General features: G+C 34.7%; 2 protein-coding genes across 2 annotated transcripts; one reads left to right on the forward strand and one right to left on the reverse strand.

The window, feature by feature from the left end:
- The first annotated feature begins 1284 nt into the window (after positions 1-1284).
- LOC149374971 (NPC intracellular cholesterol transporter 1 homolog 1b-like) lies at positions 1285-10547 on the forward strand. The gene is made up of 24 exons (XM_089591342.1): positions 1285-1347; positions 1431-1541; positions 3893-4167; positions 4271-4488; positions 4567-4697; positions 4777-4918; positions 5051-5246; positions 5349-5656; positions 5775-5873; positions 5943-6151; positions 6231-6437; positions 6524-6725; positions 6810-6926; positions 7039-7219; positions 8200-8327; positions 8441-8701; positions 8784-8947; positions 9028-9140; positions 9215-9366; positions 9434-9642; positions 9713-9944; positions 10018-10131; positions 10205-10367; positions 10444-10547. Exons 3-24 carry the CDS (start codon positions 3918-3920, stop codon positions 10482-10484), a joined length of 3837 nt encoding a protein of 1278 aa, XP_089447468.1. The 5' UTR covers positions 1285-1347; positions 1431-1541; positions 3893-3917; the 3' UTR covers positions 10485-10547.
- Positions 10548-10560: 13 nt separating this feature from the next.
- On the reverse strand, positions 10561-14012 carry LOC106647313 (polyubiquitin-A). Its single transcript, XM_089591343.1, has 2 exons — positions 13837-14012; positions 10561-12880 (listed from the first exon to the last, which is right to left on the reverse strand). Exon 2 carries the CDS (start codon positions 12871-12873, stop codon positions 10813-10815), a length of 2061 nt encoding a protein of 686 aa, XP_089447469.1. The 5' UTR covers positions 12874-12880; positions 13837-14012; the 3' UTR covers positions 10561-10812.
- Between the last annotated feature and the right edge of the window lie 4599 nt (positions 14013-18611).

Here is an 18611-nt window from a genome sequence, read left to right on the forward strand (position 1 = left end):
GAGATTAATTTTCATATTTAATAGTGATGGTAGTTTCAACAATACTTTTTACTAAGTCTTAGACCTATTACTTATCGCAAGTAACTATGGTAAAATAGTTATCTCCCAAAGCAATATTTTTTACGTACTGAATTATCTACAACAGAAATTTTAATATTCCAATAAAAATGTCTAGATAAACAAATTACGAAACTTATTTAAATTAAATAATTGATGTAACAAACAATAAAGACTGATGTTATTACAGATTATATTTAAAAGCCATGATTCATGATCACCATAAAATTTTCCTGTGCTCGTTTATAAAATTATGATTCACTGAAGTACATCGAAGCACTAGTAGAAATAAAAATCTATTAAATAACGTTTAAACCATCTTGTATTACCATTTTCCCGTCTTCGAATGCCACGTGGATAACATGTATGTTCCAGCTAAACTAAAATGAATTTCAAAATTCTATAAACATGTCGCCGTGGAATCGATCACAAAAAATTTTTAAACTTTTTTGTTATTACCGATCTAGAAAAAAAATGGGTGTTTTCTATACTTTTTTTAGTACTGAGGACAAAATTTCTCATAAGGTATATGGAAAAATTGTGTAGAAAATTACTTATCATTTTTAAATATTTTGGTATAGCGAACTGTACTACGAACATGCGATAAGCGCCAAATATTATCTCGTATTAGTAAAGTAACTTTTGTACATGTATAATCATTATTTCTACATGTTTATCTTACCCATTACTCAGAAATTGGCTTGTTCACAAAATCAGTTATTCAAGGTCATTATTTATTTCGTGTAGTACACATTTTAATTAAATTATTGAATTTCAATTACACCAAGTTTCTTTTTATGTTGACGAGGAATGGTGGTAAAATTTATTGATAAAGAACAGTTTTTTTTACAGCTGAGAGAAGTGGACTTTGTTCACGTACTATATGTTAATGACGGAATTTAAGTTTTGAATTTTAAGTAAATCTTTAAACATAATTAAATTACAATGAATATGTGATTTCGCTAAAAACTGAAAACTATACTTTTAATTAATCAGCTTTGAATGTCATAATGCACTGTTGTATCGTTTATAAATTTTTATACTTGGATTGACACAAATTTCTAAGTTAACATGCATGACACATTTGAAAACGAAATACACATACGTAAGATGTATTACTTATCGTTTCGTTAATGACTTCTTAACGATGCTGCCACAATCAGTAGAAATGACTGCACCTCCTTTTGAGCCGTTGGCTTGAACATTTCTTTCTAACTTTGCAATCCAGTATAGGCAGTGGACACTCAAGTGGCAATACGTCTCTTGCTACACACTTCCCAGGATATAACGGTAATTTCGTACTTTCTTATATATTAACCGTTATACCAAGTTCTAAGTGTATTAAGCTTTTGCATGTCAATGTGCCATTTTAGAAACTTAACTTCTTTCGGGCTTCACCTGTGCCCAACCACGACAATGTGTTAAATTTTGCTAGAATTGCTGAAATTCACAAAGTGCATTTTGGAACTGTTGTAACACCACTTGTAAGTATAAGAAATTTATGTAAAATATTTTAAAAACCACCTTTTTGACAGTTATTTAAGATGCATCGCCCTAATACAATTCTACCCTTCTTCCGTCTAATTTTAACTCCTATGTCATAGTATGCATATGCACATACCATCGGCTTAACGGCAGGAAGCTATTTTTCGAATCATATAAACAAAAAAGGCTACTTGTCAAAGTATGAGACAAGAAGTTCACGTTTCAGACTTTAAGGCGAAAAAGTTACGGTCCAATTTTTATTGCTTCTTATTATAAGTTGGCTACACCGACCACAATACATTTTATTATAAATACCATTCGTTATACATCATGTCAACTTCAATAAACACGTCCATTTTATTTTTGTAACTATGTAGATTGTATTTAAGTATATAATTGTCATTTATATGCTATGTCTGTAGTATATTATTAATTAATTATTACAATATCAATGACAGTTATTATAAATTTGTTTAATTAATTACTTTATTTTTATTATTATTATTATTATTATTTATAAAATTGTTTTGAGTATTACTATTATTTTTAATATTATTTTATTAACAACATAGTAATAATAAGTAATTGATAAAAATAATTAATGAAAAATGAATAAGCAAAAGAATTGAAAAAGTTCTATAATCTTAAATTATCACTGAATGTAGGAGAAAAAAACAGATTTTTACGGCATTGTAAGTAACGGACTAATTTTATTTAAATATTCTACTAATTAATAATATACTAACTAAACTAATTTTTACATTAAAATTACGAAGTAAAATTAATATCATAAATTAATCACATTCTTGTGAAGTATATATGACGAAGTTGTTGAATACAATCTGCATAGTTACTAAATAAAATCAACGTACCTTACAAAATTATCATGTCGTGTTATACGACTGGTACTTGGGAATTATTGCAATATAATTTATTATGATCGGCGTAATGTCTGAAAAGTAACTTTCTTGCCTCATGCTTTGAAAAGTAGCTTTCTTCCGATAGGCCAATAAAATGCTCACCTTCTGATTTTCTTATTAGAGTACATTTTCAGAAGTTACCATAATTTTTTTTTATAGTATTTGTGTACACGACAGCTTTTATTTTCGTTCTCTCAAAACGCTTTAGCCGTAAGGAATTTTATCTCCAAACCTTCAGTTTTATCAATGACTCTAACATCCACTTATACAAATAATAGTTGTTTGTTTTTTTTTACCTTTTTCAAAATATAAACATTCGTCGTTTTACTGGATCTAGATTTACAGAAAAAATTACATTCAATAAGCTAACTTTTTAATATGAGCAAGTTACTTTAATTACAGTAAAATAGCCGATTGTACTAATAAGTGATATGTTTGCTCGAAAAATAGTTAATTTGTTTTATCGATCCGCCATTTCTTAAAACATTATCTTTGGGTAATAAGGCATTTCGAAAAACAATTTGAAACTTTGACGATGTAAGTACACTTTTGACAAAACACTCAATTTCAGGTTTTTCGTATTCAAAGTAAAATATAATAAAAAACCACATTATCAAAGAATAACTATTGTCTTTTACCGATAATGACAAGATTTCTACAACATCAGAAAAAAAAATCACGTCAATCAAATAATTGATACGTAGCCTAGCACTTACGGATAATCTGATTTACCTTACTACTTTGAAAAGTTTGATAATAAATAATATCCATTTCCAATTTTTTTTTCTCCTAAAACTTACTATAATTTCCCATTCATTTACGGTTATTTATACCTACGAGTCGAGGATAAACCGAAAAACCAAATCAGTCTGAAACAGCCCGGTATTCATACTGTAACGTAATTGTAACAGCGCCAGCTTATATGCGAGTTACTAGACAGGACGAAATGTACAGAAACATACATAGTGAAATTATTTTTCAACTTTTAAAAAAAATTATTTGCCATTCGTAAGTCCTGTGTTAAATTGACCTTCATCTCGAAAGGAATGCAAATTATAAAATTGTTTCTTCAAAAAAAAAATTTTAATATTAGTTATTCATATGACACGATGGAAACCATATTTATTAAACCATCACTCGTTAATGAATTGTACTCGCTTGCATAATCCCTAAAATTTGCTATTTAATCATTTATTCAACTATCCCGTAAGTTGTTATGCATTTCGGCCGGTCTTGTAACTCTACCAATCTGCTGTTCGGTAGCTTTCTTTCCAAGTGCATCACGGCAAATACATTGCCCGAATCTCAATGTCCCAAATCACATTTCATAGGTCCCAAAAAGTACATAACTAGTTATCAGCTGTTAAGCCAATATTATCATAGTATTTAAACAATATTTTTACTAGGTCGTTGCTATAAAATATTTGTAGATCAACTTCGAGCAGCTTTTCCACGATGAATAAAATGAAATACAGTGGCTCCCAAGTTTCAAGAATAAAAACTTATATCCTAATAAGTTTACTTCTCGTGTGGTTTCACGAGGTTTCAAGCCACGATTACCATTGCATCTGGTACGGAGAATGTCACGACGAAGGCCAAAAAGTTAGAAGTTGTTTATCGAACGACACTGCCAAGCCGGTTGTCGATCAAAAATCCGTTGCCATTCTTCGGAAAAGGTGTCCACATATGTTCCGTAATGAAACAGGTGCAGTAAAACCAACACATCATTGAATGATGATTATTTTATCTTTGCTTAAATTCAACTCAACCATATAAAAAATACAAACATCAATATGAAATATAAACAGATATTCCAAGAACGTGTTGTGACGTCACTCAAATAGAAAGAATGGAAAAGTCGCTGGCCCCATTAGACGCCTTTTTGGGCAGGTGTCCTGGATGTTTGAAAAATCTCCTTCGTTCGATATGCTCTGTTACTTGTGGCTGGGATCAAAGTAGATTTATGGATCAAACTGAAATTAGGACGAGCAATAAAACTGGCAAAAAGTACATTGAATCCATTGAGGTTGTTGAAAATAGAGATCAAAAAATTTTGGAAGAACATAATTTTATAAACACTGATTGGGCATTGGTTTTTGCACAGGTATACTTGTCAAAAGAATATGCAGATGCAACATTTGATTCGTGTAAAGATGTCGCCTATCCGGCTAGTAATTCTAAGGTCATGGACTTGTTATTATGTTTTGGTCAAGAGAAACCTTGTACCCCTAAAAAGTAAAGAATATAATATTTATTCATTTATTATACGTGGGATATTTTTCTCCTTATTTATATTACTGTTAATACGCTTTAGATGGTTTACGACAATGGGAGATCCAAAGACTCCTTATGTGCCATTTTTAATTGATTACGTATTCCAAAAAAACAAATTAAAATCAAAATTTATCGAAAGCCCGTTAAATCCACCCGTCATTCCATGTGAAATACCTTATGATGTGAGTGAAGACCATTCTTTTTCTATCAAAATAAATGTTTATGAATTCTTTTATTACTAATTAACATGTTTAATAGTTTATTACTAGTGGTAATAATAATTACAACTAATATTATAACGTTTACATTTCAAGTCGACATCGTCGAAATGCAGTTGTGTGGATTGCTCTGCAGCGTGTAACGCTGCCAATGATGTGCCTACCCTCCAAGATCCACTAGAGATTTTCGGCTGGAATGCCTATGGAATCATACTGGCACTCAGTATTTTGATTCTGAGTGCCTTTTTTACAATTTTCTATACCTGGAGAAATCGCAAGTCAACAATTGACGGTGAATTTTATTTATAAATCATTACAATTTACATGCAGGGATTTAAAAAAAATCTGTGACAAAACAATAATGATTAACAATTTACTTTAAATTCCAATTTAGATGTATCAAATTACCATGTCACAACCACTGAGCCAGAGAAACATGTATTGCGAGAGTTATCGAACTATATATTCTGTGCACTTGGAAAATTTTTCGCTCTGCATCCAATCGTAACTTTGTCCGTCACTACCATTACTGTGATAATCTTTAGTTGCGGGATGACGATGTTACAGATAACAACGAACCCGATTGAAATTTGGTCTGCCAAAAATAGTAGAGCAAGAGTCGAAAAAGCCTATTTTGACGAAAAATTTGGGCCTTTTTATCGCACCGAGCAAATTTACATCAAAACTGTCGGTCTTGACAAGGTATGTATTCAATATATTTGCCTCTTGAAATGTGTTTATTATTATTTTTTTTTTTTTACTTCTCTATACAGTGATAATCACATTAGAATTTGAAAATACACACATTTTTACTCTATAGATTTATTACAACACATCGGATGAAGAACTGGAATTTGGGCCAGTTTTTCACAAGGACTTCTTGCTTGAAGTTTTAAATTTGCAGAACAACATAACACAGGTAAATAAGAAAATGAATAATTTAATAAGTAAAAAAAAAAATGTTTAAAAAAATGACTTACCATTGAAGCTTGGCCAAGAAGATGACCAGGGGTTGGAGAAAATATGTTATGCTCCAGTAAAAAATGATTTCTCTGATCCAACGACTATCGATGACTGCGTAATTCAAAGTATATGGGGCTTTAAAAATAATGATGATAGTATTTTAGAAGATCCTAACGAATCCACTGAATCCTACGACCCTAAAGAGTATTTAAAAGACTTTTACATTTGTCTAACGTAGGTTTTCTAGTACTTACAAAAAATCTCATGAATAAAGAAAATACAGAAAGATTCATGAAAAATCTGACCATTTTAGTGAACCTTACGGTATAGACTGCTTAGCTCCATACAAGGGTCCCATCATCCCAGCACTGGTGTTGGGTGGATTTTTAGAGGAAGGAAGAAACGCGAACAGCTACTCTGGAAGGGATTACATCAAATCAACTGCCCTAGTTTTAACTTTCATAGTCAAAGCTCCACATGATCAAGATGCGAAAAGTGCCGTTTTGAAGTGGGAAAAAAGGTACTGCGTTGTTTCAGTTATTCACATCTACCAAAATGTTGATCATACACACACTTATTTAAATGGACTTTGGCAATTGCTTTCAGGTTTCTCGATTTCATGAAAAATTGGTCGGCAAACGGTCGCCCGCAGTTCATGGATGTGGCCTATTCCGCCGAAAGGTCCATCGAAGACGAGCTCGAGAGAACATCGGAGGCAGAAATCATTACCATTGTTATAAGCTACGCTTTGATGTTTGTCTACATAGCCATTGCTTTGGGGGATTTTGACTTTTCTCGTCAAGGTTTCGTAAGTACCGCAGGTCCGATATTTTTTCTAGGCTGTAACAAGTACAGTACAGTGACAATAATATTATTTCCACACAATTATCAGGTATCCAGTAGAATCGTGTTGAGCATCGGTGGAATCGTCGTGGTTCTTTCGTCGGTCTCTTGTGCCGTTGGAATATTTGGATACGTTGGTACATCAACTTCTCTGTTAACGCTCGAGGTGCCTATGAATTAAACGTTAATTATATAATTGTACTCTATATTGATCAGATATTGTGTATTTTATTACACTCGAAATCTACCCGAAAAACTAACATGATTTTTCCAACCAGGTCATTCCATTTTTAGTACTTGCCGTGGGAGTTGATAATATGTTTATATTAGTCAGAACATGCCAGAAATACCCTCGAGACGTTGCTGAATCCGTGCCGGACCACGTAGCTCGAGTGATTGGCTCGATTGGCCCTTCCATATTGTTAACAAGCGCTTCGGAATGCTTTTGTTTTGCCATAGGTAATTATTAACTACAAACCAATAACAATTACGGATGTAGGTATATATATTTCGTAAATACAATCCCTTGGGTCGATATTATTTAAGCCCACTATCTTACATAGATGAAACTCAATTTAAAATGCCATGCATCTTGCTTATGCTACGAGGGAAAAAAAATTACTGGACCACGAGTAACCTCTATTACAAGTGTATTGAGAAAAAAATGAGTATTATTTTGGTTTTTATTTTTATTTGTACTGAAACAGAAATACTCGTAAAACATGAAATCAATTAATATTAATATTCATAACTTTCGTAGTGAGATACCAGTGAACTATATTTTATTTTGTCGATATATAAGGTGTTGAATTTTAAAACCATAGGTAAAAAATAATTGAAAGTTAAGTAAATAAAATTGTGAATTAAATAATGTTGGCTTAACGAAGAAGGGCTTTGTGCAGAATAAAGTTATCCAAATTTTAAGCTAACTAGATGCAGTACAAATAATCAGATTATCATGTAGAGCGAGTAATTTGTTAACTTAAATGATTAAAAAAGGGTGTATTTTAAAGACTTCGTGCCTCTCATGTTTGTGCCAAGGATCAAAGGCAGTGTTTTGAATATGTAGATCGTAGGACAGCTACATTCAATTTTTTTTTTCGACGTTTTTTTCAACTTTTGAACGTTAATAAGGGCCCTCGATTACCTTGATAAGGGAAATAGTGTTAATCAGCATTACCAGATCAAATTTAAAAACAGATCTCTAATGTGGTGAAGAAAAACTTACAATTTCAGTTCACGTAACATTCCATGATATTATTTTCCAAAAAAAAAAAAAAAAAAAAATTGGTAATTTACTCTTACAAATTAGAGCTCTTGAGTTGATCAACGATCAACATAAAAGTAGATTAAAAACAATTATAACAATATATGTATACATTTATAGTATTCGGTTGTTCACTAAAATAATAATTTTTTTTTTTTTTTTTTAATGACAGGTACAATGTCTGAAATGCCGGCTGTAAATTCATTTGCGAAATTTGCTGCGGTTGCAATTGCTATCAATTTTCTTCTTCAAATATCAGCCTTTGTCAGTTTACTAACGTTGGACATCCAACGTCAGGAGGTAATAAACACATGCTTACTATAGTGCAACTAATAAAAATAAAAATTCAGTCTAGTAAATTTATTAACGATACACAGTAATTTCATTCATAAAAAATATTTAATTTTTGTCAGAGCAATCGCGTGGATGTTTTTTGCTGTTTGGCCGCAAAAAAGAAACAAGAGGACCAAAGAGGAATCAACAAAAACTTGATCAACTCCTTCTTCGAAAAAGTATTTGCCCCCAACCTCATGAAAAATCCCGTGCGTTTCGTGGTACTTTTCGTCTTCACTGCGGCCACGATTGTCAGCGTATTTTTCGCCCCAACAGTTGACATCGGACTTGACCAGGAACTATCCGTCCCCGACGACTCGTACGTTCACAAGTACTTCAAGGTAATGCTTACATGCGATTGTTACTGCTTATTATAACCATTTGGAGGCAACTTTACGTTAATCGAAATGACGACAATTGCAGTACATGAAGGAGCTCCTGTCGATGGGACCCCCCGTTTATTTTGTCGTGACTGAAGGCTTGAACTACAGTGACTTTGAAGTGCAAAACGCAATCACCGGAGTCTCGGGCAACAACAACGATTCCCTGTACCTGCAGCTTTATTCTGCTGCCAATAAATCCAGAGAGTAAATATCTCTGCAGTGATTTTTTGATTTCGTAAATTCATGATTCCCAACTTTTATTCTTGACTAAAAATTTATTTCAGAACATACATAGCAAAATCTTCAAACTCATGGCTCGACGATTACTACGACTGGTCAATAAGTCCAGGATGTTGTCAATATTTTCCCGGAAACTCATCATTTTGCCCACACGATGGTAATTCAATAAATCATACATTAAATTTTATGTTCAGTTGATGAGTTGACGATTAATTTTTCTATACCTTGCAGTAATATCTGACTGTAAATCGTGTGATATTTCGAAGGACGAAATTTACACGGTACGACCGACTCAGACAAACTTCAGAAAGTATCTTTCCTATTTTTTGGCAGATTTACCAGACGCAGGGTGTGGTAAGGGAGGAAAGGCTGCGTATGGAAGCGTAAGTATAAGTGAACGGAAAAAATTACGTGAATCAAGACAAAAAAACTGAATGTAAATTCTTTCAGGCTGTTAAATATCGTTTAGACGAGTACAATATGACAGATGTCGGAGCCTCACATTTCATGACGTACCATACGCCTCTGAAAAAATCATCAGATTGGTACAGAGCATTGGAAAGTGCAAGGCTTATAGCCGATGCAATCGGTGACTCGATAAACAAAGCTGTTTCAACAGCAAATTCAACAAATAAAAAAATAACTGTGTTTCCTTACAGGTAAACCATCGAACTATTAATAATAATAAAAAAATAAAAGAATGGCACTAATCCAAAGTCTCATTTGCAGCGTATTCTATGTTTTTTACGAGCAATACTTGACGATCGGGATGATGGCCCTGAAGTCGATGTCTCTCTCCTTACTCACCATATTCGTTGTCACCCTGTTCCTGACCGGCTTCTCTTTTTATTCGGCTGTAGTGGTCGCAGTGACAGTCACTATGATAGTCGTAGACCTCGTGGGCTTGATGGTTTTGTGGAACATATCACTTAATGGGGTGTCCCTCATAAATTTGGTCATGGTAAGAGAGTTTTACGACATTCACGTACACTTGAAAATGATAAACCCTTTAAAATGATCAATTTTTGTTAAAGGCTGCTGGAATTTCAGTTGAGTTTTGTAGTCACATTGTTCACGCTTACATAACATCCGAACAGAGTGACAGAAAAGAAAAGGCTATGGACTCTCTGGCTAGGATAGGGGGTTCAGTAAGCACCAAAATATTTTGTCACTTTAATTGTTATTTTTGAATAAACGTTAAAGCACGTCGTTCATTTTTAGGTATTCTCTGGCATAACGTTGACAAAGTTCGTTGGTATTGCAGTTCTTGGTTTTGCAAAGACTCAAATATTTACCGTTTTTTACTTTAGAATGTATTTAGGAATTGTTTTAATTGGCGCGATACATGGTCTGATTTTTTTGCCGGTTTTATTGAGTTTTACAGGTACGTAATATGAAAATGAATACTAAAAATTGTTATTGGATGAATAATGACAAGTTTCAGAAATAAAATTTTTTAGGTCCTAGCATGGTCAGAAATCCTGTAAATGTGATAAAATAAGATTTTGTAGAGCAATATTTATTTATTGTATTGAATAAAACTAAACATGGAAATTTATTAATAAAAACGATGTAAATAAATTATTATAATAATTTTATTTAATCAATTAATTTACCAATGAACAAAGGCTATAGTGTGTTATTAAAATTAATTTTGTTATGCCAAGATTAATAAAAACTGAAAAAATTGATATCAAACTTTAATAAAATATTCAATGCTTTAATTGCAAATCAGTCTAATGAAACACCAGTATTAATCAAAATAAAACAAATAATCTTAAAGCTATCAGTACTATCGACTTGCTACTGGTGATATGAAATAAGTTAACTTATAAGTTGCCTCCACGAAGACGAAGAACAAGATGTAGTGTGGATTCTTTCTGGATATTGTAGTCTGACAAGGTTCTACCATCTTCGAGTTGTTTTCCAGCAAAGATGAGACGCTGCTGGTCAGGGGGAATACCTTCCTTATCTTGGATTTTAGCCTTGACATTCTCGATGGTATCTGAAGCTTCGACCTCCAAGGTAATGGTTTTACCAGTCAAAGTTTTAACAAAAATTTGCATTCCACCACGCAGACGCAGAACCAGATGAAGAGTAGATTCCTTCTGAATGTTGTAGTCAGAAAGAGTTCTGCCGTCCTCGAGCTGTTTACCAGCGAAAATCAAACGCTGCTGGTCCGGAGGGATACCCTCTTTATCCTGAATTTTAGCTTTGACGTTCTCAATAGTGTCGGATGCCTCGACCTCTAGGGTGATAGTCTTTCCAGTCAAGGTCTTGACAAAAATCTGCATGCCACCACGCAGACGGAGAACCAGGTGGAGTGTTGATTCCTTCTGAATGTTGTAGTCAGAAAGTGTCCTTCCGTCTTCTAACTGCTTGCCAGCAAAGATGAGACGCTGCTGGTCTGGGGGGATGCCTTCTTTGTCTTGAATCTTGGCCTTGACATTTTCGATGGTATCGGAAGCTTCGACTTCCAAAGTGATAGTCTTACCAGTCAAGGTCTTGACGAAAATCTGCATTCCACCACGCAGACGCAGAACCAGATGAAGAGTAGATTCCTTCTGAATGTTGTAGTCAGAAAGAGTTCTGCCGTCCTCGAGCTGTTTACCAGCGAAAATCAAACGCTGCTGGTCCGGAGGGATACCCTCTTTATCCTGGATTTTAGCTTTGACGTTCTCAATAGTGTCGGATGCCTCGACCTCTAGGGTGATAGTCTTTCCAGTCAAAGTCTTGACAAAAATCTGCATGCCACCACGCAGACGGAGAACCAGGTGGAGTGTTGATTCCTTCTGAATGTTGTAGTCAGAAAGCGTCCTTCCGTCTTCTAACTGCTTGCCAGCAAAGATGAGACGCTGCTGGTCTGGGGGGATGCCTTCTTTGTCTTGAATCTTGGCCTTGACATTTTCGATGGTATCGGAAGCTTCGACTTCCAAAGTAATAGTCTTACCAGTCAAGGTCTTGACAAAAATCTGCATGCCACCACGCAGACGGAGAACCAGGTGGAGTGTTGATTCCTTCTGAATGTTGTAGTCAGAAAGAGTTCTGCCGTCCTCGAGCTGTTTACCAGCGAAAATCAAACGCTGCTGGTCTGGGGGGATGCCTTCTTTGTCTTGAATCTTGGCCTTGACATTTTCGATGGTATCGGAAGCTTCGACTTCTAATGTTATGGTCTTGCCAGTCAAAGTCTTGACGAAAATTTGCATTCCTCCACGAAGACGGAGAACCAGGTGGAGTGTTGATTCTTTCTGAATATTGTAATCAGAAAGCGTCCTTCCGTCTTCCAGTTGCTTTCCTGCGAAAATGAGACGTTGCTGGTCTGGAGGAATGCCCTCTTTGTCTTGAATTTTTGCTTTTACGTTTTCAATTGTATCTGATGCTTCAACCTCTAAGGTAATTGTCTTTCCAGTCAAGGTCTTGACAAAAATCTGCATACCACCACGCAGACGGAGAACCAGATGAAGGGTGGACTCCTTCTGGATGTTGTAATCTGACAAAGTTCTCCCATCTTCGAGCTGTTTACCAGCAAAGATGAGACGCTGCTGGTCTGGGGGGATGCCTTCTTTGTCTTGAATCTTGGCCTTGACATTTTCGATGGTATCGGAAGCTTCGACTTCCAATGTGATGGTCTTGCCAGTCAAGGTCTTGACGAAAATTTGCATTCCTCCACGAAGACGAAGAACCAAGTGAAGGGTGGATTCCTTCTGAATGTTGTAGTCAGAAAGCGTCCTTCCGTCTTCTAACTGCTTGCCAGCAAAGATGAGACGCTGCTGGTCTGGGGGGATGCCTTCTTTGTCTTGAATCTTGGCCTTGACATTCTCAATGGTATCAGATGCCTCGACCTCTAAAGTAATGGTCTTGCCAGTTAAAGTTTTAACGAAGATCTGCATGATGAAGCTACAACAAAATTTAAGCTTTATAAGTAACGCAGTTTTTGACAGATATCAATTTGTAAAACTAATATCGATATTGCTATTAATTGGTCAAAGCCTTTTCTTTGTCGTCGTCGTAGTTGATGATAATGATCTTTCGACGTTTAAATTTAACGACATAAAGATATGAAACTGATTAAAATGACACAAAACGTAAAGCTACCGTTTAACATTTACACGTACACAACACTCACAACGTTAATATTTTCGACCGATCCAAGTTGTTGCCAAGGGCGAATCCAATACGTTATCGCCACGAAATGTTTCTCCGACGATTCGGTTACATTCAAAGATGGTGAATATTTTAATTTGGTTTGATTTAGCTTTGTTAAATTGTAAAGGGAAACAAAAATTTTGAAGATGTTGCCGAAATGTTAATAAGCTCGTCTTTTTTTTTTTTTTTTTCTTAGTCACTAACAGATGATTTCAAGATGGTTACCCTGGCGTCCCTGATCGATAATATACAGCTAATTGTATCCCACGAGAACACCAGACGATGGACGAAGGAGTAAGAAAACATGTGAAACTTTGACCTTTTAAAGTCGACAGGGCTATTTTTAAGTACCAACGATTTGGCTTCGTAAATAAATTTGTTAATTCCGTACTCCGTCGTACAAGTTCGTGTAGCCCGAGTTTCAAGATGGACGCTCCTTTGTCTCCAGTTTACGACACTGTACGCATTAAAACCAGTAAAACCTCGAGTTTTAACATTTTGCGTTCCGAATTATGTAAAAGCTGTAAATTAAGGATGGACGAACAATCGTGTGTCAGTGCTGCAACTTTCTCGGATATTATTGTTGCGTTTCGCGTTGCAATGGAATGTTCTGGACGAGAATGGACTCGTCGTAGCATTACTCATCGCCAGTTGTTACACAGCATTTAAACATTTGGTAATAGAAAAAAGCACATATAAGTACTCACCAGAAATGTGATGCTCCTTGAAACTATTTTTTTGACTATATAAATGTAATAATGAACAAACTGGAAATTCGTTATAAATTAAGCGCAGGAAAGCAACTCTCGACTTGACTCGCTGAACAACCAACGGAGAATATTAGTACCCTCTCCTTGGCACTTCTGCAGCAGCTCTGTGTGTGTGGGTGTGGGTGTATTCCGCAAATGCTGCCAGCAGTTAAGTTACGTAGGTCGTGGTAACGCCGCATGGTGGGGCAGCGCTAGCGTCAACCTGTACTAACTGTCGGTGGGTTCCGCATGTCAACAAACTTTGATATTTTTTACTGTTTTCGCTCCCATGCCATCTGATATTTCGGAGTTTGTTGACATGCGGAACCCACCGACAGTTAGTACAGGTTGACGCTAGCGCTACCCGACCATGCGGCGTTACCACGACCTACGTAACTTAACTGCTGGCAGCATTTGCGGAATACAACCATAGTCCGCAGGCTAAGTATACGTCCTTAACCGCCTTTTTCACTAACGTTTAGAATAATGATTGAGACAATCAATGATTGTATCATGAGTTTTTGTATAAAGTTCAATTTATACAAATAAGTTGGTAAATATAGGCACACATGATTAATATTTAAACATTTTAAGCTGTATAAATATATAACATAGATTCCAAATATGCATTATTACCGCTGGAATATGCTAACAAAACCAAATATCCGTCTTTCTCACCCAGCAAAATAATAGGTATCTGTATAATCCTGTATCAATTTATTGCACACATGCGAAATGTTCAATGACAGTAAACAATGACATAATTTCAAACTTTACTTTTAACTCTTCATTTCACACGTAATTTTACAATGCAATTGATAAATTATTATTCATACAAAAGTATTAATATTCTTATAGGAGGTCGATTTTCAGGCAAAAGATTATTTGTAAACTTGCCGTAAACAGCACAGCCAATGTCAACTTTTTATTTTCTATCTACACAACTAGTTGCGGCTGGTTTTAGCGTTTCAGATTTCTAAACTAAAAAGTGGCCCTAAAATTCTGAAGGAAAGCTTTAGATATTTTAGGCCCTAGAGCCATGTTGTCAATTATAAACCAGCCGCAACTTATTTGACAGATACAAAATGAAAATTCAACATTTTCTATGCTGTTTGCGGCAAGTTTACAATTTATCTATTACTCGAAAGTATACATATATAGGAGGTTAATATTCGTATAAAACATACACTGCAAACTTGCCGCAAGTAGCACAAACATCGTTAATTATTTATTTTGTATCTATTTCAAGAGTTGCGGCTGGTTTATAAGTGACTAAATGGCTCTAGGGCTAAGCTGCCTAAAGCTCTCCTTCAGAATTTCAGAAGCAATTTTTGGCCAAAAAAATCACGACCGCTAGATGGCGCTGATCCTAATGATTATAACTACTTATAGTAGAGCCATTTAATTAATTATAAACCAGCCGCAACTGATTCAGTAAATACAAAATAAAAAAATAACATTGTTTGTGCTACTTGCGGCAAGTTTGCAGTGTATGTTTTATACGAATATCAACCTCATATATATTTATACTTTTGGGTAATAGATGAATTGTAAACTTGACGCAAACAGTGCAAACAACGTTAACTTTTTATTTCATATTTACGAAATTAGTTGCGGCTGGTTTATAAGTAATTAAATGGCTCTAGGGCTAAGCTGCCTAAAGCTCTCCATCAGAATTTCAGAAGCAATTTTTGGCCAAAAAAATCACTACCGCTAGATGGCGCTGATCCAAATGATTATTACTATACTTATACAAGAGCCATTTAATCATTTATAAACCAGCCGCAACTAATTCAGTAAATACAAAATAAAAAAATAACATTGTTTGTGCTACTTGCGGCAAGTTTGCAGTGTATGTTTTATACGAATATCAACCTCATATATATTTATACTTTTGGGTAATAGATGAATTGTAAACTTGACGCAAACAGTGCAAACAACGTTAACTTTTTATTTTATATTTATGAAATTAGTTGCGGCTGGTTTATAAGTAATTAAATGGCTCTAGGGCTAAGCTGCCTAAAGCTCTCCATCAGAATTTCAGAAGCAATTTTTGGCCAAAAAAATCACTACCGCTAGATGGCGCTGATCCAAATGATTATTACTATACTTATACAAGAGCCATTTAATCATTTATAAACCAGCCGCAACTAATTCAGTAAATACAAAATAAAAAGATAACATTGTTTGTGCTACTTGCGGCAAGTTTGCAGTGTATGTTTTACACCAATATCGACCTCCCTTATATTTACACTTTCGGGTAATAGATAAATTGTAAACTTGCCGCAAACAGCACAAACATCGTTAATTATTTATTTTGTATCTATTTCAATAGTTGCGGCTGGTTTATAAGTGATTAAACGGCTCTAGGGCTAAGCTGCCTAAAGCTCTCCATCAGAATTTCAGAAGCAATTTTTGGCCAAAAAAATCACTACCGCTAGATGGCGCTGATCCAAATGATTATTACTATACTTATACTAGAGCCATTTAATCATTTATAAACCAGCCGCAACTAATTTCATAAATATAAAATAAAAAGTTAACGTTGTTTGCACTGTTTGCGTCAAGTTTACAATTCATCTATTACCCAAAAGTATAAATATATATGAGGTTGATATTCGTATAAAACATACACTGCAAACTTGCCGCAAGTAGCACAAACAATGTTATTTTTTTATTTTGTATTTACTGAATTAGTTGCGGCTGGTTTATAATTGATTAAATGGCTCTAGTATAAGTATAGTAATAATCATTTGGATCAGCGCCATCTAGCGGTAGTGATTTTTTTGGCCAAAAATTGCTTCTGAAATTCTGATGGAGAGCTTTAGGCAGCTTAGCCCTAGAGCCATTTAATTACTTATAAACCAGCCGCAACTAATTTCGTAAATATGAAATAAAAAGTTAACGTTGTTTGCACTGTTTGCGTCAAGTTTACAATTCATCTATTACCCAAAAGTATAAATATATATGAGGTTGATATTCGTATAAAACATACACTGCAAACTTGCCGCAAGTAGCACAAACAATGTTATTTTTTTATTTTGTATTTACTGAATCAGTTGCGGCTGGTTTATAATTAATTAAATGGCTCTACTATAAGTAGTTATAATCATTAGGATCAGCGCCATCTAGCGGTCGTGATTTTTTTGGCCAAAAATTGCTTCTGAAATTCTGAAGGAGAGCTTTAGGCAGCTTAGCCCTAGAGCCATTTAGTCACTTATAAACCAGCCGCAACTCTTGAAATAGATACAAAATAAATAATTAACGATGTTTGTGCTACTTGCGGCAAGTTTGCAGTGTATGTTTTATACGAATATTAACCTCCTATTTATGTATACTTTCGAGTAATAGATAAATCGTAAACTTGCCGCAAACAGCACAGAAAATGTTGAATTTTTATTTTGTATCTGTCAAATAAGTTGCGGCTGGTTTATAATTGACAACATGGCTCTAGGGCCTAAAATATCTAAAGCTTTCCTTCAGAATTTTAGGGCCACTTTTTAGTTTAGAAATCTGAAACGCTAAAACCAGCCGCAACTAGTTGTGTAGATAGAAAATAAAAAGTTGACATTGGCTGTGCTGTTTACGGCAAGTTTACAAATAATCTTTTGCCTGAAAATCGACCTCCTATAAGAATATTAATACTTTTGTATGAATAATAATTTATCAATTGCATTGTAAAATTACGTGTGAAATGAAGAGTTAAAAGTAAAGTTTGAAATTATGTCATTGTTTACTGTCATTGAACATTTCGCATGTGTGCAATAAATTGATACAGGATTATACAGATACCTATTATTTTGCTGGGTGAGAAAGACGGATATTTGGTTTTGTTAGCATATTCCAGCGGTAATAATGCATATTTGGAATCTATGTTATATATTTATACAGCTTAAAATGTTTAAATATTAATCATGTGTGCCTATATTTACCAACTTATTTGTATAAATTGAACTTTATACAAAAACTCATGATACAATCATTGATTGTCTCAATCATTATTCTAAACGTTAGTGAAAAAGGCGGTTAAGGACGTATACTTAGCCTGCGGACTATGGTTGTATTCCGCAAATGCTGCCAGCAGTTAAGTTACGTAGGTCGTGGTAACGCCGCATGGTCGGGTAGCGCTAGCGTCAACCTGTACTAACTGTCGGTGGGTTCCGCATGTCAACAAACTTCGATATTTTTTACTGTTTTCGCTCCCATGCCATCTGATATTTCGGAGTTTGTTGACATGCGGAACCCACCGACAGTTAGTACAGGTTGACGCTAGCGCTACCCGACCATGCGGCGTTACCACGACCTACGTAACTTAACTGCTGGCAGCATTTGCGGAATACACCCTGTGTGTGCATGTGCTGGCCACTGGCGCTAGTGGCGCTCGCGCTTGGACTTTGAAATTAAAACCTCATTGTCCATACACTACAAGTCAACTCATTTTTTTAACTTAACTTATTTTAAACAAAAAATCGTGACTCATCACAATGAGGAGATGTATGATATAAAATAACAAAGACAAAATTGAATGTTTTCTTCTTTAAAAAACGTGTCCTCACATTTGTTTCGTACAATTCTTGTTTTCCAATGATTGTAAAATTTTTAATATTTTTCTGATAAATATTTCATTTAGAGAGTGTCGATCAACAGATTTGGACAAAGGATTGATGGGAGATTTTTGATTGATGCAGACGTTGAAACATTGTTAAATATTTATTTGCTTATAATTTCGTAAC

This window comes from Copidosoma floridanum, unplaced genomic scaffold (assembly GCF_036245765.1).
Source record: "Copidosoma floridanum isolate Cflo_tuat_1 unplaced genomic scaffold, Cflo_Japanese_pri ptg000013l, whole genome shotgun sequence".
Classification (NCBI taxonomy): domain Eukaryota; kingdom Metazoa; phylum Arthropoda; class Insecta; order Hymenoptera; family Encyrtidae; genus Copidosoma; species Copidosoma floridanum.

Bases quoted from the DNA above. Each gene is read 5' to 3' on its own strand.
- LOC149374971 (XM_089591342.1), top strand. From the start codon at position 3,918: ATGAATAAAATGAAATACAGTGGCTCCCAAGTTTCAAGAATAAAAACT. The intron at 5,874-5,942 runs GTAAATAAGAAA...TTACCATTGAAG, and splicing joins TGCAGAACAACATAACACAG to CTTGGCCAAGAAGATGACCA. The intron at 6,927-7,038 runs GTGCCTATGAAT...TTTTCCAACCAG, and splicing joins CTTCTCTGTTAACGCTCGAG to GTCATTCCATTTTTAGTACT.
- LOC106647313 (XM_089591343.1), bottom strand. From the start codon at position 12,873: ATGCAGATCTTCGTTAAAACTTTAACTGGCAAGACCATTACTTTAGAG.